The sequence below is a fragment of the Anomaloglossus baeobatrachus genome, chromosome 5 (assembly GCF_048569485.1).
Source record: "Anomaloglossus baeobatrachus isolate aAnoBae1 chromosome 5, aAnoBae1.hap1, whole genome shotgun sequence".
In the NCBI taxonomy this organism is placed as follows: domain Eukaryota; kingdom Metazoa; phylum Chordata; class Amphibia; order Anura; family Aromobatidae; genus Anomaloglossus; species Anomaloglossus baeobatrachus.
In genome coordinates, this window is record NC_134357.1 from 477817624 (window position 1) to 477840955 (window position 23332).

The 23332-nt window shown below is 53.6% G+C and overlaps 1 protein-coding gene and 1 long non-coding RNA gene across 3 annotated transcripts in view; one reads left to right on the forward strand and one right to left on the reverse strand.

The window, feature by feature from the left end:
- Nucleotides 1–2595: 2595 nt before the first annotated feature.
- On the reverse strand, nucleotides 2596–14322 carry LOC142310366 (uncharacterized). Its single transcript, XM_075347888.1, has 8 exons — nucleotides 14203–14322; nucleotides 13757–13976; nucleotides 13545–13628; nucleotides 13228–13316; nucleotides 5595–5780; nucleotides 5381–5518; nucleotides 5100–5292; nucleotides 2596–2993 (listed from the first exon to the last, which is right to left on the reverse strand). The coding sequence occupies exons 1-8, from the start codon at nucleotides 14245–14247 to the stop codon at nucleotides 2716–2718; spliced, it is 1233 nt and encodes a 410-aa protein (XP_075204003.1). The 5' UTR covers nucleotides 14248–14322; the 3' UTR covers nucleotides 2596–2715.
- The window catches only part of LOC142310367 (uncharacterized), a 45662-nt gene continuing 35502 nt past the window's right edge, over nucleotides 13173–23332 (forward strand). The window contains exons 1-2 of one of the 2 annotated variants that reach the window (XR_012754138.1): nucleotides 13173–13260; nucleotides 14972–15103. This is a non-coding gene — a long non-coding RNA (uncharacterized LOC142310367). Of the gene's footprint in view, nucleotides 13261–14382; nucleotides 14456–14971; nucleotides 15104–23332 lie in introns of those variants that run through there. The other variant, XR_012754139.1, reaches the window with a different exon arrangement.

The following is a 23332-nucleotide window of genomic DNA, read 5'->3' on the forward strand; positions in this document are numbered from 1 at the left end:
ATGCATGCTCAGCAGAGTCCGGGACAGCTGTCCCATGGAGTCGGCAAAGGACTGGGAGATAGCCTTAGAAAACGATTCTACCCAAGCCGGGGATTCAGCCACCGGGGCCGGAGCAACCGGAGGGACCACTGGGGAGACTCCAGGCTGAGGCACCACCATGTTAGAGCAGGCATCACAATGTGGATATGTGCTCGGTTCAGGCAGTACGAGCTTACATGCAGTGCATATTGAGTACAGCCTTGCAGCCTTGCTCCTAGTGTGAGACATGCTGCTGAGGCGGAGGATCTGCAGTAAAGAACACACTCCTTCAGAATGACCCCCAGAGAGTGTATAAGAAAGTCCACAACCAGAGGTTGTGGCTTACCAGACCGATTTGTGTGCCCTCCGGATCCCACAGCTCGGACCCCCAGACAGGTTGCAGAGATGCAGCAGCCAGCGCCGATCAGTGTGAGAACGCTGATAAAATGGCGCCGGAGTGAGGAGGGGGGGCGGGGCCTAGTCCAAGAGCGGGAACCGGAGGGCCAAGGAGATATACAGGGGAGGGAAACATCTCAGAGAGGAGTGTCCTCCCCTGTGCTGAACGGCCGGTGGGCGGCGCCGCACTGTCCCTCTGCATGACTGACATGCAGGGGCAGTGAAAACGAAAGTAGGCCGCAGCCGAAGCCGGGGCCTAAATTTTACAATGCGGCCGGCGAGCAGGCACCCTCGGCGCGGTTCTCAGGTGAAAACCAGAGAACCGGCCGGAAATGTCACCAAAGTAACCTGACACACTCTCCCCAACAATAAAGATGCAAAGGACCCCCTGCAATAACGTCTCAAATACTTAGCTTGTGAGACGCAGGGCCAGGTCCCTGAGGGATGAGTGCTCCGTCCGGCAGGGTCCTGAAAGGGCTGCGGATGGAGACCGGTCTCCTGCAAAGCAGTGAGAACCGTGCTGGCTCCCACTTCAAGCCAGAGCCCGAGGGATGGTGAAGGAGCGCGGCATGTAAGGCTCCAGCCTTGAAATCAACCTTAACAACACCGCCGACACAGTGGGGTGAGAAGGGACATGCCGGGGGTCCAGCTTGGACCCGCTTTTCTTCCAACTCTTTAAAATCAAAAATCAGATGAGAATGCATGTGTGGATGTGTGCCTCCTGAACACAAAGCATTGAACTGGCTAGATTTGGTTATCCAGGGGGTGTATATGCTCGGAGGGAGGAGCTACACTTTTTAGTGTAGTACTTTGTGTGTCCTCCGGAGGCAGAAGCTATACACCCATGGTCTGGGTCTCCCATAAGGAACGATGAAGAAAAATGATTTGAGGGCTCTAGTTTCCAAAAAAGGGGTCACTTGTGGGGGAGCTCCATTGTTTAGGCACCTCAGGGGGTCTACAAACCCGACATGGCGTCCGCTAATGAGTGCAGCTAATTTTGCACTCAAAAATTCAAATGGCGCTCCTTGCCTTCCGAGTCCTGCCGTGTGCCCAAACATTTGATTTCCCCACATATGAGGTATCTGCGTACTCATGAGAAAATGCACGATACATTTTATGATGCATTTTTCCTGATACCCTTGTGAAAATACTAATTTTTATGGCTAAAATAACATTTTTGTGTTAAAAAAGTAAAATTTTAATTTTTTTCTTCTACATTGCTTTGGTTGCTGTGAAGCTCCTAAAGGGTTAATAAACTTCTTGTATGTGGTTTTGAGCAGAGTGAGGGGTGCAGATTTTAGAATGGGGTCACTTTTGGGTATTTTCTGTCGCCTAGGTTTCTCAAATCACTCCAAATGTGATGTGGTACCTAAAAAAATTTTTTTTGTAAATTTTGTTGGAAAAATGAGAAATTGCTGATGAACTTTGAACCCTTCTAACGGAAATTTTTTTTTTTAAAAAAAATTGCGCTGGTGTAAAGCAGACAAGTGGGAAATGTTATTTAGTAACTATTTTGTGTGACATATCTCTCAGATTTATGGGCATAAAATTTCAAATTTTGAAAATTGCGAAATTTTCAAAATTTTCGCCAAATTTCCAAAATTTTCACAAATAAACGCAAAACATATCGGCCTAAATTTACCACTGACATGAAGTACAATATGTCACGAAAAAACAATGTCAGAATCGCCAGGATCCGTTGAAGCGTTCCAGAGTTATAACCTGTCAAAGTGACACTGGTCAGAATTGCAAAAAATGGCCGGGTCTTTAAGGTGAAAACAGGCTGGGGGCTGAAGGGGTTAATAAATTTGCAAAAATGTCTACATTGATGTTTTTTTTCTGTCAGGATGGGGTGCGGAGTGTACATTAATGAGAATAAAAACTATTTTGAATTTACCACATGGCTGCAATGAAACAGAGTGAAAAATGTGAAGGGGTGTGAATACTTTCCATACCCATTCTATAGGGATGCCCACAGCCTCCAATGTGATTTTTTTTTTTTTTTTTGCTCTGAAAAGGCAGAAATAAGGTAAGAGCCTGTGTGTGCTTTCGCATGGTGTTTCAGTATCTACTGCCCCTCATGTTGCTATCTTTCTGGGACTTCTAGTTCTCCAGATCATTTCTTACCATAGGCCTCCACTAGTGCAGTGTGACAGGAGCCAATCACGTACTCGGCTCTGCTGTGTGGGTTACATCCCTTTATTCTACATTTAATGACTGTTTAATACTCTGCATAAAAGCGGTGACCCGGCCTGGGCGTGAAGCTCCATACAGTCCTGAGATGACCACCTGTTCCTCTGGTTAGGGTGCCTCATTGTTGTATTGTTGAAGCACCCACTTGAGCTTCTCCAGTGCCTGCCAGGTGTTCTCCGTGGTCACGTCCCGATGCCAGACGAGCCGTACAGTGTCAGGAGAGATGGCCAGAGCTTTCACCACCACACCGGTCTGTTGGTCCTCAGTGCCCAGCCGAGCGCACAGATCCTCACCGGTAAGCGGTGCCAAGATTGTGAGCAGCACCATGTTACTGTCCACTACAGCGAGGTCCGTGCTGCAGACGGGTGAGGCCAGGTCCTGTACCGCTGGAAGAAAAGATGGTGACGTGAATTAGCCATTTAAAGGGCCTGCCCAGGACTATGTATCGAGCCCCTTCCCAGCTAGCTTCAGACAGGTGCTATCACAATGTGACTGCAGGATAGCGAGGGATAGGGAGCTCCTATGCTGTCCTTCACGCTAGGGATCCCTAGGCTATCCCTAACCTCAGGGTTACCCCTAATGGTGGAGATGCCTGAGTCCCATACCTGGCTATACTGACGAGATTTAATCTTTAACCCCCCAGGGAAGGAAGGGGCAGGAGTGTGATGGTAACAATGATTAAGACAGACAGAGGGAACCAAAACAGATATACTGCAAACTCACAGGAACAAACGGAGACTAAGGAGAAAAGCAAGAGCAGGAAGGTAGCAACAAAAAGACAAGGGTTAACACCACAACCGCTCACAGAAAATATACACAACAACCACCCACAAGTCTAGATCACAACACCTAAACAGACCAGTATAGGTAAATTATATCTGGCATTAGAGAAGTAGTCCCGCCAGCATATATAGGATGGGAGCAAATATGACTGGCTCCTCCATAGCATGTGATCAAAGAGACTAACAAGCAGCTCAGCAGAGATTAACTCTTGGTAGCCTGCTGAAACCTGTGGGTTGACGCCCGCATCTCCCTGCACTGATCACAGACATCAAAGAAGTTAGCAGAGTGCCAGAATATGGAGTTTCCACAGATCCTGACGCCGCCATGACAGCTGGTGATGCCTGCAAAAATCTTCTTGTGACGAGCATTTCACAGCCTGTATGGACCACAATGCCCTGAACTGACTTTGGGTGTTCCAAACTTACAGCCTTAGGCTGGTTTCAGACGTCCGTGTTTCAGGTACCTGTGACATCCGTTTTTAACACGGATGCCACATATACCCATGTTATTCTGTGGTGTTACTCACATATCCGTGTTTTCACACGGACCATGTGACCCCCTCATGGCCCCGTACGCACACACGGAGACATGTCCGTTTTTTCTCCGGCAGCACGGGTATCACACGGATCGCACACTGATGTGATCCGTGTGACATCAGTGTGACACGTACCGGAGAAAACACGGGTCTTTGAAATAAAAAGATTTCCTATATTCACCTGTATCTAGATTGTGAGCCCCAATGGGGACAGTGTTGCCAATGTATGTAAAGCGCTGTGGAATTAATAGCGCTATATAAATGAATAAAATTATTATTATTATTATCCAGCGCTGATTTCTTCTGCTCTGCTGCCTCCCGCTTTTGACCCCCGTTCATTATATTCATTGAGTATTCACTGCACTGAGGAGCTGGAAGCCGAAGCATTGCAGGGATAGCACCGCTGGTCAGGGGATGGCAGGGAACAGCAGCACCGGGCACAGCATCTCCAAGGACAGGTGAGTATTCAGCAAGCAAGAAGAGTGTGTGCAGTGACGTCCAGTAGATCATCAGAGTTCCCAATGAACTCTGATGAACCCGTGAAGCCACCATCCTGACACCCGCTGTAGCGCGGGTGTCATCAGGAGGTGATCAGAGTTCATTGGGAGATCCGATGAGCTCCTGAACTCACTGCACACACACTGCTTGCAGGATACTCACCTGTTACTAGCGATGCTGTCCCCGCGATGCTCCAGCTTCCAGCTCCTCAGTGCAGTGAATACTCAATGAAAATAATAAGCAGGGATCAGAAGCGGGAGGCAGCAGAGCAGAAGAAATCAGCGCTGGATACAGGTAAATATAGAAAATCTTTTCATTTCAAAGACCCGTGTTTTCTCCGTTATGTGCCACACGTATGCAAACAGATGTCACAAATGTGACACACGTATAACGCACGTATAACCATGCGTGTGGCTTGTACCTGATTAAACACGGACGTCTGAAACCGGCCTTATAAATACAACTTAGCCAGAACCTATGAGGATTGTACAATATACGATGAAATATGAAAAGGGGTTTTCCAGCCATACTATTATTGTGGACTTATGACTAACCCTAACCCAGCACCCCCTCTGATCCCGCGTTTTCATGGATTGCGAATATAAACAGCCTAGTGGCCATTCCTGGGTACTGCAGCTTGTAGCGCGGCCCGGTCCCCACTAGCGCAGGGTCTCACCTTTGGCAAACATCTTGGCGTTCTGATGATCTAACGTCACATTTTCTTTTGCACGTCTCAATGCCACCAGTCCAGCGGCCGCCAGTACGCCTGCCTGCCGCATTCCTCCCCCGAGCAGCTTCCTTGTCCGCCGCGCCTCCGCAATAAACTCCGCTTTGCCCCCAAGTAACGAGCCCACTGGTGCCCCAAGTCCCTGCAATCATAAAACACAAGATTCCCATATGGATACTATGCCAGGATTTTTTGCTTTCTTTGGAGGAGTGGGAAAGTGAATTCCTTACTTTTGACAAACACAGTGACGCGGAGTCACAAAAGTGGACAATTTCTGCTGGCTCCACCCCAAGCGCCTCTGCAGCATTAAGGAGTCGCGCTCCATCTAGGTGGATCTTCAGTCCATATCGATCTGCGAGGTCCCTCACCTGCGGAGGATGATGGGAGTCAGAGCATCCAGTAGGGGGTTGTTACACATAATACAGCGGGGTGCACTGCACCCACCTCCTGCATGTAGGACAGGGGTAAAACGCGGCCCCCCATGCGGCTGTGGCTGTTCTCTAGGCAGATGAGGCGCGTCTTAGCAAAATGCACATCTGGGTAGCTATACTGGATCTTGCTCTCCAAATCCTTCAAGTCCAGGCGTCCGTCTTTCAGGGTCCGTACGGCACGAGGGAAGACTCCTGCCACCTGTGCAAAATGTGACAACACAGAAGTGAGGAGGGGGCAGTTGTCTAGCTCATTCACTCTACTCATCCCTTCTGATTCAGATCTGGTGCTCCCTCTGTTTTTTGGGGTTTTTTGTACACGCATCCAACATGTGATTGGAGCATTCATTCAGTGACCTCAGCATGGCTACAGCATCCACTGATTGGCTGTGGCATCCACTTATCAGCTGCAGCATCTACTGATTAATTGGCTGCAGCAGCTACTGATTGATCGGCTGCGGCATCCACTGATTGATTGGTTGCAGCATCCACTGAGTGATTGCCTGCTGCATCCACTGATTGGCTCTGGCATCCACTGATTGATTGGCTGCAACATCCACTGATTGATCGGCTGTAGCATCTACTGATTAATTGGCTGCAGCATCTACTGATTGATCAGCTGCTGCATCTACTGATTGGCTGCGAAATCCACTTATTGACTGGTTGCGGCATCCACTGATTGATTCTATGCAGCATCCTCTGATTGATTGGCTGCGACATCCACTGATTGATCGGCTGTGGCATCCAGTGATTGACGGGCTGCAGCATCCTTTGATTCATTGATTGGCTGTAGCATCCACTGATTGATCGACTGTGGCATCCACTGATTCATTGATTGGTTACAGATCCACTGATTGGCTGTGGCATCCACTGATAGATCGGCTGTAGAATTTACATGTTGGATGCTTGTAGAAAAAAAGACAGAGGAGCAACAGATCGGCACGAGAGAGACTTTAAGAGGTGCACCCCCAACTTTTTGACCTTTTCGGTCAGAGGAGCTCATACCGCCACTCACTGCGCTTTTTTATTTCTACACTGTAATCAGCTCCTGCAATTTGATGTTTGAGAAGAGGTCAAAATCTGTCTTGTTTTTAGATTGCAGAACAATAAGTAGAATAATTATATTGGGAAAAAAGACTAAATTACTTACCGGTAATGGGATTTTCCTGAGTCCACGACAGCACCCACGAGAGAGGGATCCGCCCCCTTCAGGACAGGAAACCTACAGATAAAAAAGGGGCAGTCCCCCTCCCTCATCAGTTGGTTGCAGAGAACCGGGAGAGGAACCGCCAATGAATGAATATACAATATAGCCAGACCCCAGGACACCAAATGGTGAAAAACAAACAAGAAAGGGCAGGGGTGTAAAGGGTGCTGTCGTGGACTCAGGAAAATCCCATTACCGGTAAGTAATTTAGTCTTTTCCTTTCGTCACGACAGCACCCACGAGAGACTTAGAGAGAATACACTCAGAGGGTGGGAAAAAAACCGCGCGAAGGGCCAAGCCTCCAACGGAAGACAGCGGAAGAACAAAGGCTAACCGACAGAGCCCGGAAAGGCGGACGGAGAGGATCAGGACACAGCCGTACAATACCATCGAAGGAGACACTGGCCACATCCACCCAAGGAGGAGGCAACCGCCAAGGAGAAGGACCCGACACCGAGGAGGCCAGAGGAACTCGCTGCACCACAGACGATAGGGGAACAGCATCCCACAGCCATCGGGATAAGGGACGCCACGCCACGCGAGGACCACAGCCGGAATCCTGAAAGACAAAGAACAAAAAACAAAGACCAACCCCGCCGCCAAGGGGCCGACCTAGCGACACAGTCGAGGACAGAGCCCCCCCCCACGATCAGGCAGCGAAACGAAGAAATGGAGAAAGCACCCCGCGCGGGAAGAAAAACACTGAAGACACCCCGCGCGGCAGAAGAACAACCTGAACCGGAACACCCCAAGGAAGGAAGGACCAACGGACAGGGCCGGACAGGCGCGAACACGCCCGGCAGAAGCAAGGGCGACCAAGAGACAGCACCGTAACGGACGAGGAGGAGAAGAGACGCAGAGGCGAAGCAGGAAGCCCAAGGCGCCAGGCCAGGCGGAAGGCCAGGGAGGCGCAAGGCGGCAGCGGCGCAAGGCAGGAGCGCCGCAAGAAGCAAGCACAAAAGCGCAAGGCCCAGAGACGCAGGACGAGAACACAGGCCCACACGACCAGGAGGCCCCGAGGCACAGAGGCCAAGAGGCACAGAGACACAGAGGCCAAGAGGCACAGAGGGCAAGAGGCACAGAGGGCAAGAGGTACAGAGGGCAAGAGGCACAGAGGGCAAGAGGCACAGAGGCCAAGAGGCCCAGAGCCCAAGAGGCCCAGACCCCAAGAGGCCCAGAGCCCCAGAGGCACAGAAGCCAAGAGGCACAGAGCCCAAGAGGCACAGCGTCCAAGAGGCACAGAGCCCAAGAGGCACAGAGTCCAAGAGGTACAGAGTCCAAGAGGCCAAGCGGCAAAGAGGCCAAGCGGCACAGAGGGCAAGCGGCACAGAGGACAAGAGGCCCAGAGGCCCCGAAGCCAAGAGGCCCAGAGGCCAAGAGGCCCAGAGGCCAAGAGGCCCCGAGGCACAAAGGCACAGAGGCACGGAGGACAAGAGGTCCAGAGGCCAAGAGGCCCAGAGTCCAAGAGGGCCAGAGGCCCCGAGGCCAAGAGGCATAGAGGCGAAGAGGCACAGACGCCAAGAAGCACAGAGGCACGGAGGCACGGAGGCCAAGAGGTAAGAGGCAGCGCGGCACAAGGGCCAAGAGGCACAGAGGCCAAGAGGCACAGAGGCCAAGAGGCACAGAGGCCAAATGGCACAGAGGCCAAGAGGCACAGAGGCACAAGGGCCAAGACGACAAAGGCCAAGAGGCACAGAGGCCAAGAGGTACAGAGGCCAAATGGCACAGAGGCCAAGAGGCACAAGGGCCAAGACGACAAAGGCCAAGAGGCACAGAGGCCAAGAGGTACAGAGGCCAAATGGCACAGAGGCCAGGAGGCACAGGGGCCAAGAGACACAGAGGTACAAGGGCCAAAACGACAAAGGCCAAGAGGCACAGAGGCCAAGAGGCACAGAGGCATAGAGGCAGAGCCAGGAGGCACAGGGTCAGGAGGCCCAAGCCAGCAGGCACAGAGACCAGGAAGGCCCAGAGGCCAAGAAGGCATAGAGGCCAGGACGGCACAGAGGCCAAGAAGGCACAGAGGCCAGGACGGCACAGAGGTCAAGAGGCCCAGAGTCCAAGAGGCACAGAGGCCAAGAGGCACAAAGGCCAAGAGGCACAGAGGCCGAGAGGCACAGAGGCCAAGAAGCCAAGAGGCACAAAGGACAAGATGCACAGAGGCCAAGAGGCACAGAGGCACAAAGGCCGGAGCCAAGAGGCACAGAGGCCAAGAGACCAAGAGGCACAGAGGCCGGAGCCAGTAGGCACAGAGGCATGGGGCCAAGAGGCCCAGAAGCCAAGCAGGCACAGAGGCCAAGACGGCACAGAGACCAAGAAGCCAAGAGGCACAGAAGCCAAGAGGCACAGAGGCACAGAGGCCGGAGCCAAGAGACACAGAGAGCCGAGCCAGAAGGCACAGAGGCACGGGGCCCGGAGGCCCAGAGGCCCGGAAGCCACACAGAGGCCAGGAAGCCACACAGAGGCCAGAAAGCCACACAGAGGCCAGGAAGCCACACAGAGGACAAGAAGCCACACAGAGGCCAAGAAGCCACACAGAGGCCAAGAAGCCACACAGAGGCCAGGAAGCGACACAGAGGCCAGGAAGCGACACAGAGGCCAGGAAGCCACACAGAGGCCAGGGAGCCACACAGAGGCCAGGGAGCCACACAGAGGCCAGGAAGTCACACAGAGGCCCGGGAGCCACACACAGAGGCCAGGAAGCCACAGAGACCAGGAACCCGAGAGGCCAGAGGCACCGAGGCAGGAGGCACGAGGCCAGGAGGCAACCGAGGCGCGTGGCCAGGAAGACCAAGGCACAGAGACAGTACACACAGAGGCCCGAAGGCAGGAGGCACCGAGGCCAGGAGGTACAAAGACCCGAGGCTAAGAAGGCACAGAGGCCCGAGGCCAGAAGGCACAGAGGCCCGAGGCCAGAAGGCACAGAAGCCCGAGGCCAGAAGGCACAGCGGCCCAAGGCCAGTAGGCACAGCGGTCAAAGGCCAGGAGGTACAGTGGCCCCAGGCCAGGAGGCACCAAGGGCAGGCAGCACAGAGGGCCAAGGCCATGAGGTACAAAGGACCAAGGACAGGCAGCCCAGAGGAACAGAGGCACAAGCCAGGAAGCACGAGGCCCGGAGCACGAGGCCGAGAGACACAGAGGCCCGAGGCCAGGAGGTCCGGGGCCAGGAGGAACAGGGACCAGGAGGCCCCGAGACTCAACCCCAGAAGGCGCAAAGGCCAGGAGGCTCAGAGGCCGGGAGGGCCAGAGGTCAGAGGCCAGGAGGACCCGAGACCAGAGGTCAGGAGGGCCAGAGGTCACAGAGGCCACAGAGATCAGGAGGCCCCGAGGTCAACAGAGGCCAGGAGGCCACAGAGGCCAAGAGGCCCAGAGGCTAGGAGGCCCAGAGGCTAGGAGGCCCAGAGGCTAGGAGGTTCAGAGGCCACAGAGGCCAGGAGGCCCAGAGGCCAGAAAAAACACACAGGCCACATGGGCCAGGACATACAGATGGCACAGGGGCCCGGAGGCCACAGAGGCCACAGGGGCCCGGAGGCCACAGGGACCAGGAGGTCACAGAGGCCACAGGGGCCAGGAACCCACAGAGGCCACAGGGGCCAGGAACCCACAGAGGCCACAGGGGCCAGGAACCCACAGGGGGCCAGGAGCCTACAGGGGCCACGAGTCCATAGAGGCCACAGGAGCCAGGAGTCCACAGAGGCCCCAGGGGCCAGGAGTCCACAGAGGCCACAGAGGCCAGGAGTCCACAGAGGCCTTACAGGGGCCAGGAGACCACAGAGGATACAGGGGCCAGGTGAACACAAAGGCCCCAGGGACCCCGGCCATGCGGCAGAATCCAGCTCCAAAAGCCCGATCCCGGCCCGAAGCCACACATCGATCGCGGACCAGCGCAGGCAGAGACTCCGGAACGATCCCCCGTGCACAGCCGGGTCACCGCCGAGGAGACAGAGCGTGGACGCGGCCCCGGAACACATCGCACCCGCCGTGCAGTCGGAAGGCGCAGCCCGCGACACAGGGAGAGGCGAAGGCCTCCGTGCACAGACAGCAACTTACCGATCACGCCGCGTCCAGCTCAGGAAGGAGGGGTCCACGGGTTTCCTAGGAACCTGCCCGGTCTACTCCCCCGGAAGCGCTCCAGTGCACCTCCGGGTCACGGCAGCACAGAGCGCGCGCCGACGCGGCAGGGCCCCCCCTGCCGTCCACAGGGCCAGGCGCGCGCAAGTGCAGGCGTCATTACCTCGGAGGCAAAGCCGAACCAAGGGGAAGAGGAGGAGGTGCACCGGAGGACGGAGTCCACGAGGGGAGCTCCACCGACTGTGCTTCTGGACCTAGAGCTGTTCCCACGGAGACCGCACAGACTCAACCGGACCCAGGTACTGTAGGTTCCTCTCCATGCAGGACAGGAAACCAACTGATGAGGGAGGGGGACTGCCCCTTTTTTATCTGTAGGTTTCCTGTCCTGAAGGGGGCGGATCCCTCTCTCGTGGGTGCTGTCGTGACGAAAGGAAAAGTGGAGTTATTTTCACCCCTGGTATAAAGGGGTAGGACCCAACTTGAGCACTTTGCATTGGGACTAAAGGGCCATGTTCACTTTATTTTTCAGATCAAAATGCAGTTATCTGAAAAGTGAATTTGGACCCTCCCAGAAGCTGGTGACCAAGGTTTACACAAGAACAGTGTGAGCCATAAGTTTTTTTCTACTCACTGCACCAAAAAAAAAAGGTGTTGACCACTACTTGGGTATCCCTTTCTCACTAGCTGTATTCCCACTTAGGGCTCTTTCAGGAGTCTTTGATCATCGGTCCGATCTCGGATCGCAATCTACGGACTGACCACTCATCTCTCGAGCATGACAGCCTCATAGAAATACATGAAGCTGTCACGATCAGGTCAGGAGATGCTCACTCAATCTGGGCAACTCGATCCAAGATCGGATCGATGATCCCGGATGCCTGAAAGAGCCCTTATGGCGATGATGGCACTGGGACTCGTGTGCCGTTATGTCCTATGACCACTGCAGACAATCAGCGGCCGCTTCACTCTCACTTCCTTGTTACGAAACTGGCACTCGGAAGATCTGAGAGCGGTGGCTGCCCCCTGACTTCCTCCGAATGGCAGCTACATCTGAAGGAAGTGAGAATGAAGTGGCCGCTGATTGTCTGCAGGGGTCACAGGACATAACAGCACGCGAGTCCCGGCATTGAGAAGCTTTAAGCTTCGTTCAGACGAACACTGAACGCTAAAGACCGGTCACATGTACAAACTGTGGATGTGACTGGACCCTTGTGCTCATCTGCTCCATACACCCGCTTCCGAATTGCACCGTACATGTACGGTGGATGTCATGAAGGGGTTAATATATACCAGAAGGAGCACATATATTCTAGACACACATACACACACACTCTCTCTAGAGGACTTACCACTATTCCATCTGCTGTTCAGCCTTCAAAAGGTGATATCACGGTCACATGATCTTGATGTCACCAAAGGTCCTGAAGTCCCGCAGAGTACAAGGCCTGTGGTGACATTACGATGGCATGATCTTGATGTCACCAAAGGTCCTGAAGTCTCACAGAGTACAAGGCCTGTGGTGACATTATGATGGCATGTTCTTGATGTCACCAAAGGTCCTGAAGTCCCGCACAGTACAAGACCTGTGGTGACATTATGATGGCATCGTCTTGATGCCACCAAAGATCCTGAAGTCCCGCAGAATACAAGACCTGTGGTGACATTATGATGGCATGATCATGATGTCACCAAAGGTCCTGAAGTCCCGCAGAGTACAAGACATGTGATGACTTTACGATGGCATGATCTTGATGTCACCAAAGGTCCTGAAGTCTCACAGAGTACAAGACCTGTGGTGACATTATGATGGCATCGTCTTGATGTCACCAAAGGTCCTGAAGTCCCGCACAGTACAAGACCTGTGGTGACATTATGATGGCATCGTCTTGATGTCACCAAAGGTCCTGAAGTCCCGCACAGTACAAGGCCTGTGGTGACATTATGATGGCATGATCATGATGTCACCAAAGGTCCTGAAGTCCCGCAGAGTACAAGACCTGTGGTGACATTATGATGGCATGATCATATGTCACCAAAGGCCCCTAAGAATACTCCACATCGGAAGCTACACTCATAGTGTAACTCCTGATGCAGACATCGGAGGCTCCCAAGGAGAGTGGGGGTCATGGGCAACTGACCAATTTTCCGCATTCTGGCCCCATCAAAAACTGCTGGATAAAGCTTGTATATCATCTCTGCTGTTCCAAGCAGGGGACACCAGGTGGCAGCATGACATAAACTCATACACAGGGTAGAACATATTGAGATGGGTCATCTGAAACAAACACTTTATTCCAAAGGGGTATTTCAGACCCCGCTACAGGATTGGTGGGGATCCCAGCAACCAGGGTGATGATGTCCCCGGGTGTCTTACCTGTGCCACAGATCCCTGCTCATAGAAGAACAGGTGAGAATTATCCCCAACCAGGACCTCCGATCCCCTGAGCCGGCAGTGAACCATGACTGGTGAGAGACGAGACATTAATGATAACCCCAGCACTGCACTCCTCTGCTTGCTGTCAGTGAATGACAGAGGCACAAAGCCCCCAATACATTGTGAGGAGACTGGGACTAGATGGGTGTCCTAGGCCTCTGGGTGCAGCAAATGGTTCCATTCAGTTGCAGCAAGCAGAGATCTTAAAAATGGCAACAATACAGCATAAATCTGTTAATCTTTTGCTATAAACTCACCTGAGATCAGGTTTCCCATGGTCCCGGTGGTTACGAACAGCGCGTCTTCCGTCCCCAGGAGCGGCGCCGCCTGTCGTTGAATCTCTGTACGCCAAAAAATGTACATTGCTATTGGCTAAATTGCACTTAAAGGGATGCTCCACTTACAAAGATAATTTATGAGGGGTACAATGAGCCACCATTTCTTTAAATTGATCCCCCACTGTACTCACCATTCACGGTGGGATCTTCACCATAGACGTCATCTCCGACCTCCGCCTCGGCCATAGCCCTCCTCATCTCTGCGCAGGGCTTGGTGACGGTGTCGCTGCGCAGATCCACCACTACGGCGCTCATGTTTGCACCGCTATCTCTCCTTGTATACATGGGGCGTGCAGGGGGGCAAAATGGTGGCACGCTAAGCCCCCAACCTTTATAGCGATGAGGACTGACCTGAAAAATATATGGAAATGATTAACCATTTACATCTGATCATCCAGAATATCTAATAATCCGGCACCTGCCCATGCCAGAGGCGCAAAATATCACTGTATTATTCTGGGAGGATCATCTTCTGCTCCCCTTTCCCACATGGTATAAAAGTCTCCCATGTTGCAAAATGCTACAAAAATTCCTACATTTGCAAAGCACCAATATGCATGCAGCCATAATACAATACCCAGCAGCGGATTCCCAGGGACACAGCCGCCCTCACTGTTCTCATGGGGCCAGATGCAAGTAACTTTATGGAATTTGGACCCTAGGGGCCGCCGTTCTTCATGGAAATCTGCTGCTTTTTTTTTTTACTGTAAATGCCGGACTACATTTCCCGCGATGCACCGGGCTCACTCTAGGAGGCGGTGGGTGGAGAAAGGCAGATAGGCACGCTGGGAGCTGTAGTTTAACCCTCTGCCGACAGCTGTATCCACTAGGTAATGTGTGACTTGGAGAAAAGTTGTTAGCGATTCCTTACTATCTACTTGTGATTAGAACTTCTCTGAAAACCACGAATAATTGAATGTAGGGGTAAAATAGAGCAGTTTCCATTAACAGCCAATCAAATTCCGGCTCTTATCTTTCCAAGGCAGGTTAGATAATAAAAGAACGGAGCTGATTGGTTGCTATGGACAACAGCTTTGCAGGAAATGGAGGCATTCATAATTATATTAGGGAATTGCTGGATAAGCTATTATTTAAAGGGACAGACACATTTATAAAGAACACTGATGCATTTGACAAGAAATACTGTAACCTTTCAGACAGATCCTTTTAGACAGTAGCAGTTCCCTAATATGCTTTTATAAGAATTTGCAGCTCAAACCGTTCCCCATAGCAACCAACCAGATGTCATCTTCCCACTCTGTCCTGTAGAATGATAGTAGTGACCACCATGACTGAGGTTTTATCTTTGACCCCTCGAATCAATCATCTTATTTGTGATTTTACAGGAAAAATGAAGGCGAGTCACCGGACGGGCATCTTCTTAAGACGCCGGATCCCAATACAAGGCTTGAAAATGGCATCATCCAGCTTTCCCAGTGTCCTGCATGGCAAATAGAATGAACAGGGTGTAAAACTAGGTAAATTTCCATTTAGCTTTATTAATATGGCTACGTGTTAGGGCCAGGTGGACGGGCAGACCCAGGAGGTGGATCCACTGGGCCGAACTCCTTGATGAAGGTAAGGGGTCCGGTAGCCGGAGCACTACGGGTAGCAGGACAGTCCGTGCACAAGAGTAGAATGGAGAAGTCCCTGGGACCACGGAGTCACTGATGGTAGTCCGGGTGACGGAGCTCAGGTTCGGAAGCCGAGATGTTGTCAGGCGGAGTCCGGAACCGATGGAGCAAGAGGACGGGTCACCGCAGGGATCAGAGATGGAACGGACTGTCAGGATGGCAGATAGTCAGCGTTCGGGGTTCGGGATTCGGCAGGACCGGATGGCGAGGCAGGATCGGCTCTAGAAGAGAGAGAGGTGAGTATATCACAGGAACACAAGGAGACCTGACTCCTAGCTTGGGAAACACGAAGAACAGGCCCCGTCCACTTGGACACTTAACCCCTTTATACCCTGTACCTGTGTGCCCAATTTCCTGTTAGTGGACGCTGGCCCTTTAAGAAAGGGTCAATGACCGCGCGCGCGCCCTAATGCGCATGCGCGAGGCCCGGGTGCCAGAAGCCAGGGCAGGGAGCAGTGAGGAGGAAGCAGCAGAGCCGGGCTGGGGCTGAGAAGCCGACGGGCGCCGGGAGCGGGGACCAGGACGCCTGGGAACCGCAGGCAATGGAGGCTGGAGACCGGAGAGCGGCGGAGGCCGGACAGAAGAACCGGGGAGCGACGCAGGGAAGCCGGGGACCGTGGCAGGTGAGCCGGGGAGCAGAGCAGGGGACCCGGGGAGCGTGACAGTACCCCCCCCACGCCCCCCTCCCCGCAACCGGGACAGGAAGGCACGGATCAGAGGAGTACCCACATTCTCCCGGGGTTCCCAGGACCTATCCTCAGGACCATACCCTGCCCAGTCTACCAGGAAGAACTGTCGGCCCCGTACGGTTTTCATGGCCACGATATCCCTTACCGCATAGATGTCGTCATCGGCAATAGGAGGAGGAGCCGAACTGGCAGCAGCGGAGAAGGGACCAAGGACAACCGGCTTGAGCAGGGAGACGTGGAAGGAGTTGGGTATCCTCATCGTGGCCGGGAGCTGCAGCTTGTAGGAGACCTCATTGATCTTGCTGAGGACTTTAAACGGCCCGATGTAGCGAGGTCCCAGCTTGTAGGATGGTAGCTTCAATCGGACGTACTTGGAAGCAAGCCAGATGAGATCTCCTGGAGAGAAACACGGAGGGTCCAGACGCCTCTTGTCTGCGTGTCTCTTCATCCGCAGGGAAGCACGTCCAAGGGACGCCTTAACAGAGTCCCAAATGGTTGCAAAGTCACGGGCTACAGCATCAGCAGCAGGGACATCCGAGGAAGAGGATACAGGCAATGGGACGGAAGGCTGAAGTCCGTAAACGACATGGAAGGGAGAGCTGGAGGAGGACTCACTGACGTGATGGTTATGGGAGAATTCAGCCCAAGGAAGAAGCGTGGACCAGTCGTCATGATGGGCGTTGACGTAGTGACGTAAGAAGGAGGTCAAGATCTGATTGACCCGTTCCACTTGGCCGTTCGACTGAGGATGGTAGGCTGAAGAAAAGTTCAGAGTCACTCCCAGATGTTTGCAGAGAGCCCCCCAGAAGCGGGAGGTGAACTGAGTTCCTCTGTCGGACACAATGTGTGATGGAAAGCCATGCAAACGGAAGATGTGTTGTATATAGGCGTCAGCGAGTTCCTGGGCAGAGGGCAGTCCAGCCATAGGGACGAAATGAGCCATTTTAGAGAACCGATCCACCACGACCCATATGACTGTGTGTCCGGAGGACAATGGCAAGTCCGTAATAAAGTCCATCGCAATGTGTTGCCACGGAACTGAGGGTATAGGCAGAGGCAGAAGACGGCCATATGGCAGGTGTTTGGGCGTCTTGTTCCTGGCACAAGAGGAGCAGGCTGAGACAAAAGAAGCGACGTCCGTGCGAAGGGATGGCCACCAGTAATGACGTACAATCGTACTCCATGTTCTCTTCTGACCAGCATGACCGGCTATTTTCGAGGCATGGCCCCAGTGTAACACTTTTTGCCTGTCAGTCTCAGAGACATAGGTCTTCCCGGGCGGTATCTGGGCCAGGGTGACAGGAGTCACCGGAATGATTTTACTAGGGCAGATGATGGGCTGGGATGTCTCCTCCTCCTGCTCCATGGGCATGAAAGACCTGGACAAGGCATCTGCGCGTACATTCTTGTCCGCGGGTCGGAAATGGAGCTGGAAATCGAATCTGGCAAAGAACAAGGACCACCTGGCTTGCCGTGGGTTCAGTCGCTGAGCAGACCGCAGGTATTCCAGGTTCTTGTGGTCCGTGTAAATAATAACGGGGTACACTGCTCCTTCCAGAAGGTAGCGCCATTCCTCCAGAGCCAGTTTGACTGCCAATAGCTCTCGGTCACCGATGGTGTAGTTGCGTTCCGGCGCTGAGAAGCTCTTGGAGAAGAAACCGCAAGTCACCATCTTCCCGGAGGAGGACTTCTGCATGAGCACTGCTCCGGCTCCCGAGGAGGAGGCATCCACCTCCAAGGTGAACTGTCGGTTTAACTCCGGATGGTGGAGCACAGGAGAGGAGGCAAATGCCCGCTTCAGAGAGCCAAACGCGGCGTCGGCCGCAGGTGACCAGTCCTTTGGATTAGCCCCCTTCTTGGTCAAGGCGGAGAGAGGAGCAGTCAGAGCAGAGAAGTGAGGGATGAACTGGCGGTAATAGTTGGCGAATCCCAGAAAGTGTTGGATTGCCTTTAGTCCAGAAGGAGGAGGCCAGTTGAGAATGGAAGAGACCTTCTTCGGATCCATCTGCAGTCCGGTATCGGAGATGACGTAACCCAGGAAGGGAAGAGAAGACTGCTCGAAGACACACTTCTCGTACTTGGCGTACAGACGATTCTCCCTCAGTCGTCGTAGTACCAGCTGCACGTTCTCTCTGTGGGTCTGGAGGTCCGGAGAAAAGACCAGGATGTCATCAAGATACACCACCACACAGACGTAGAGAAGGTCTCGGAACACGTCGTTCACCAATTCCTGAAAGACTGCTGGGGGGTTACACAGGCCGAAGGGCATCACACAGTATTCATAGTGCCCATCGCGAGTATTGAACGTGGTCTTCCATTCGTCCCCAGAGCGGATGCGGACCAGGTTGTAGGCACCCCGAAGATCCAACTTGGTGAACACACGAGCTCCTCTAAGCCGATCAAACAATTCGGGGATGAGCGGCAGGGGGTACTTGTTTTTCACGGTGATTTGGTTCAATCCCCGGTAGTCTATGCATGGGCGTAGGTCACCTTCTTTCTTCTTAACGAAGAAGAAGCCTGCTCCAGCAGGAGAGGAGGATCTCCGAATGAATCCCCTTGCCAGGCTCTCTGTGATGTAAGTAGACATGGCCCTTGTTTCGGCTGGAGACAGCGGATATATCCGTCCTCGAGGTGGTGTAGTTCCCGGGAGCAGGTCGATGGCACAATCGTAAGGACGATGTGGCGGAAGTACCTCTGATTCCTTTTTGTCAAAGACGTCCGCGAAAGACCAATAGGCCGAGGGCAGTCCCGGTAGGGACTCTGGAACCGGAGGTCGTCGGATGGGTTGTATGGTCTTCAGACAGTTCTCATGGCAAGAAGAGCCCCATCGGGTGATTTCACCAGTGCCCCAGCTGACTGACGGTTCGTGTGTCCGTAACCAGGGAAGTCCCAGCAGGATTTGATGGGACATGTGTGGGAGGACGTAGAGAGCGATGTTCTCGGTGTGCAGGGCACCGATACGCAGTTCGACCGGCCTGGTGATCCAGGAGATGGTGTCAGAGAGGGGTCTCCCATCCACAGAGGCAATCACGAGGGGTTTGTCGAGTGGAGTAACAGGCACCTGGTACTTGTCCACCGTGGCCTGCTGGATGAAATTGCCTGCTGCCCCGGAATCGAGGTACGCCTCGGCCGTGAACCGCGTCTCTCCCGTTGTCACTTGAACAGTCCACGTAACCGGGTCTGAGAGAGTCCCAGCACCTAGGGTGGCCTCTCCTACCAACCCTAGGCTTTGGAGTTTCCCGGCCTCTCTGGACAGGAGCGTAGCAGGTGTGTGCCCTCTCCGCAGTAGAAGTAGAGGCCCTTGGCGAGCCGCTCTGCTCGGCGTTGTTCAGACTGCCGCACACGGTCGATCTGCATGGGCTCGTGGACGGAGACACCAGATGCCGTTGACTGAAGTACGGCGGGCTTCTGCGGAGGAGAGGAATGCCGTACCGGATGTCTCTCACGGGACACCTCTTTGGATCGCTCCTGAAAGCGAATGTCCACTCGAGTCGCTAGGGTAATCAGGGCATCCAGGGTGGACGGTACGTCACGACCAGCCAGCTCATCTTTAATTCGACCCGAGAGTCCTTCCCAGAAGGCGGCGGTTAGAGCCTCGTTGTTCCACCCGAGTTCCGAAGCCAAGGTGCGAAAACGGATGGCATATTGACCCACCGTCAGAGTCCCCTGACATAACCGGAGAAGAGATGAGGCAGACGCGGAGGCGCGTCCGGGCTCGTCAAAGGTGCCACGAAATGCCTGCAGGAACTCCTGGATGTTCGTGGTCACAGGGTCCTCCTTCTCCCACAAGGGGTTCATCCACGCCAATGCCTCACCCTCTAGATGGGACATCATGAAGGCGACCTTGGCTTGGTCAGAGGCAAACAAATGCGGCAGCTGCGTGAAATGGAGGGAGCATTGGTTTATGAATCCCCTGCAGGTCTTGGGATCTCCGGCGTACCGGGGTGGTGAGGCCAAACGAAGCCTGGAAGCATCTGAGGAGGCTGCCACGGGAGCTGGAGCCGTGGATTGTCTAGTGGAAGCCCGAGATGCTGAAGATGTAACCGACGCTTGTAGCGTGTTCAGGCGGGCGTCCACAGAAGACATGAATTCCAGCATGCGGGTCTGAGTCTAACGCTGGCGTGTGAGTTCCTCCTGCAAGGCCGCTAGTGCTTCGGCGGGATCCATGGCCTGTTCTTACTGTTAGGGCCAGGTGGACGGGCAGACCCAGGAGGTGGATCCACTGGGCCGAACTCCTTGATGAAGGTAAGGGGTCCGGTAGCCGGAGCACTACGGGTAGCAGGACAGTCCGTGCACAAGAGTAGAATGGAGAAGTCCCTGGGACCACGGAGTCACTGATAGTAGTCCGGGTGACGGAGCTCAGGTTCGGAAGCCGAGATGTTGTCAGGCGGAGTCCGGAACCGATGGAGCGAGAGGACGGGTCACCGCAGGGATCAGAGATGGAACGGACTGTCAGGATGGCAGATAGTCAGCGTTCGGGGTTCGGGATTCGGCAGGACCGGATGGCGAGGCAGGATCGGCTCTAGAAGAGAGAGAGGTGAGTATATCACAGGAACACAAGGAGACCTGACTCCTAGCTTGGGAAACACGAAGAACAGGCCCCGTCCACTTGGACACTTAACCCCTTTATACCCTGTACCTGTGTGCCCAATTTCCTGTTAGTGGACGCTGGCCCTTTAAGAAAGGGTCAATGACCGCGCGCGCGCCCTAATGCGCATGCGCGAGGCCCGGGTGCCAGAAGCCAGGGCAGGGAGCAGTGAGGAGGAAGCAGCAGAGCCGGGCTGGGGCTGAGAAGCCGACGGGCGCCGGGAGCGGGGACCAGGACGCCTGGGAACCGCAGGCAATGGAGGCTGGAGACCGGAGAGCGGCGGAGGCCGGACAGAAGAACCGGGGAGCGACGCAGGGAAGCCGGGGACCGTGGCAGGTGAGCCGGGGAGCAGAGCAGGGGACCCGGGGAGCGTGACACTACGTTAGGGCTCCACTATGGCAGCCAAATTGGGTGTCACCCAGCTGTACTGGTAAAGCTAGGCCATGAGCTCCGAGCCATAATGGCGACGATAATGTCAAAATTTTATTCACAATTGGATGTATTGGGGCTATTGTCATCTTCATAGATGGATATTGTCAGATACTTCTTTTTAAATCAAGCACTTTTGTCATTTACCACTTATTAAAATCTTCAACCGTTCTTAAGATATTAACACTTTTCTTTTGTTTACAGCCCGTTGCCTAGGAGACCGACCACCCCTGCTGTCTAGCTTGTATGCACTGAGTGGTAACATCCGGCTCCAGGTGCAAAACAGTGCTTACCAGTGTGGCGCCCTGGACAAGCCAGGTCGTCACAGGTACTGCAACAACACACCCCACACCCCGAGATAGGCACATCAGTCACACACACAAATCCTTGTTGCCTCCCTCCATGAGCTGATGTCCACACCAGGGGGTGGAGCCAGGCGGTTGGCCCCACCCACTGAGGAGTTCACAGTCCTGGAGGCGGGAAAGGAAGTCAGTGTAGTCCAGAGAGTGAAGTAGAAGGAGTGAAGTGGCAAGTGAGGAGCAGACTGACCGTGTCCGGGTACGTGGCCCGGGCACCGAGAGCAAGGTTGGCAGACGGTGGTGGCCGTCTGCAGGAGAGGCCGATCGACGCAGAACTGTAGGACCGGGGACGGGCGGTGGCCCGCCGGTACCGAACCAGGGAGCGAAGAGAAGCCAGCACAAACCGGCAGGGCCTACGGACCCCGACCAGGCTTGGAGTCGCCGTTAAACCGGTCAAATCCGTTAGCGACCGGAACCTCCGGGGTTTCCTAGCAACAAAGACCCGACTGAAGGCAACCGTCCAAGCCGAGAAAGGGAAACACAACTACCGCCACAGTTAGAATTCCCAGGGCCAGAGCCTGCGGGCAAAAGGGGCTCCTCCGGCCCATATCCAAGCTGGGGAGCGGGTTACCGGTGGGAAGCCATCGGGACCGAAGATACACAACAGGTGCAGGGAAAGGCAGCCACCACCAACCTACCGGGAGTAACCACAGCAGCCGGCTGCGGGACCCGTCCATCCAGCCATTTGTTTTACTGGAGACTCTGTATCCATCATTGGCTGAGGTAGTACCACCGTGCCGTCCGGCACCGCGCTGCCCCCGCGACCCTGCTCCTCACCAACCCTGCCTCCCCCATCCCACCTCACCGGGCCCCGGGACCACCAAATCCCCCTACCCACGGAGGGGAAAGAAACATCTCGGCTGCTCCCTGTCATCTCTCCCGGGATCCCCGTCCAGAGCAGCAGTGGTGCTCCCAACCTCACCCCAAACCGTGGGTGGCGTCACAAACCAACTCCCCAAACCCCAAACCATCCCTTTTCACTGCACGGGCGAGGAGCGCCGCTCGAGTCCCCGGATCCGGCCCACCGCTCGAGCCACCGAGCAGCAGCAGCGCCGGACCCGAGCGTGGTGAGCGCAGCGTCCCCCTCCCCGCCCGCGACACCAGCTTGATAGAAAAAAGCTTTTAAGTATCTGTTCTACTGTCAAGCTTTGGTGGTCGGTCTCCAAGGATACCAGCTGTATACAAAAGAGTGAAAGTTATAATGGCGGCTAGATATATCTAATGAACTGACGACTCAAGGACTCTTCTTGTCATATTAGAGTCCGAAATGGAGACAGGAATCTGAGTTACCCTATTAAAATCAATGAGCCTATTATAGCTGATGGGAGACACCTTAAAGGAGCTGTACAGGCAGCCATATTGGAAATTTAGGACGATGAATTGAATGTGTCCTAATTAAAGGGGTATTCCAGCCAGAAACATCAGATCAAGGGCAGTATTTGGTATTATTCAAGGGTCCCATGGATGAGTGGAGACCCTCTTTTCACTTTTAATTTTACCTTCTCGCTTTCCAGCAAATAACGTTTTTCTTCTTCGGTCTGTATAGTTATATCAGGGCTTGTTCTTCTGCCATTTGGGGGCCATACGACTTTCCAGTCTATTTTTATTCTCTTATTCGGAGGTGGAGTGACAAAAATATTTTCTTTTCTTGTTTCGGCATTCACCATATGAGATAAATATGATATTAGTTACGCACACGGCAATACCAAATGCATTATTTGTTTCTTATTATTTTATTTTCTATATTCTCAAGGATAAAGGAGGACGAGGTGTGATATGAGGGGCAATATATATATATATATATATATATATATGCTCAATTGAAGTCAGAAGGTTACATACACTCTCTAAAAAGACACATCTGCATGTTTTTCTCACTATCTGACATGAAATCAGAATAAACATTTCCTGTTTTAGGTCACTTCGGAACCAAAATGATTTATATTTGCCAAATGCCACAATAATGAGAGTGAAAGAGAACGTTTTAAGGCATTTTTATTACTTTTTA

Excerpts from the sequence above, each read along its gene's own strand:
- LOC142310366 (XM_075347888.1), bottom strand. The coding sequence starts at position 14,247 with ATGAGAACAGTGAGGGCGGCTGTGTCCCTGGGAATCCGCTGCTGG. Across the intron at positions 13,317-13,544 it reads CATGGGAAACCTGATCTCAG|TCATGGTTCACTGCCGGCTC; the intron begins GTGAGTTTATAG and ends GTCTCTCACCAG. Across the intron at positions 2,994-5,099 it reads CGCCAAGATGTTTGCCAAAG|CGGTACAGGACCTGGCCTCA; the intron begins GTGAGACCCTGC and ends CTTTTCTTCCAG.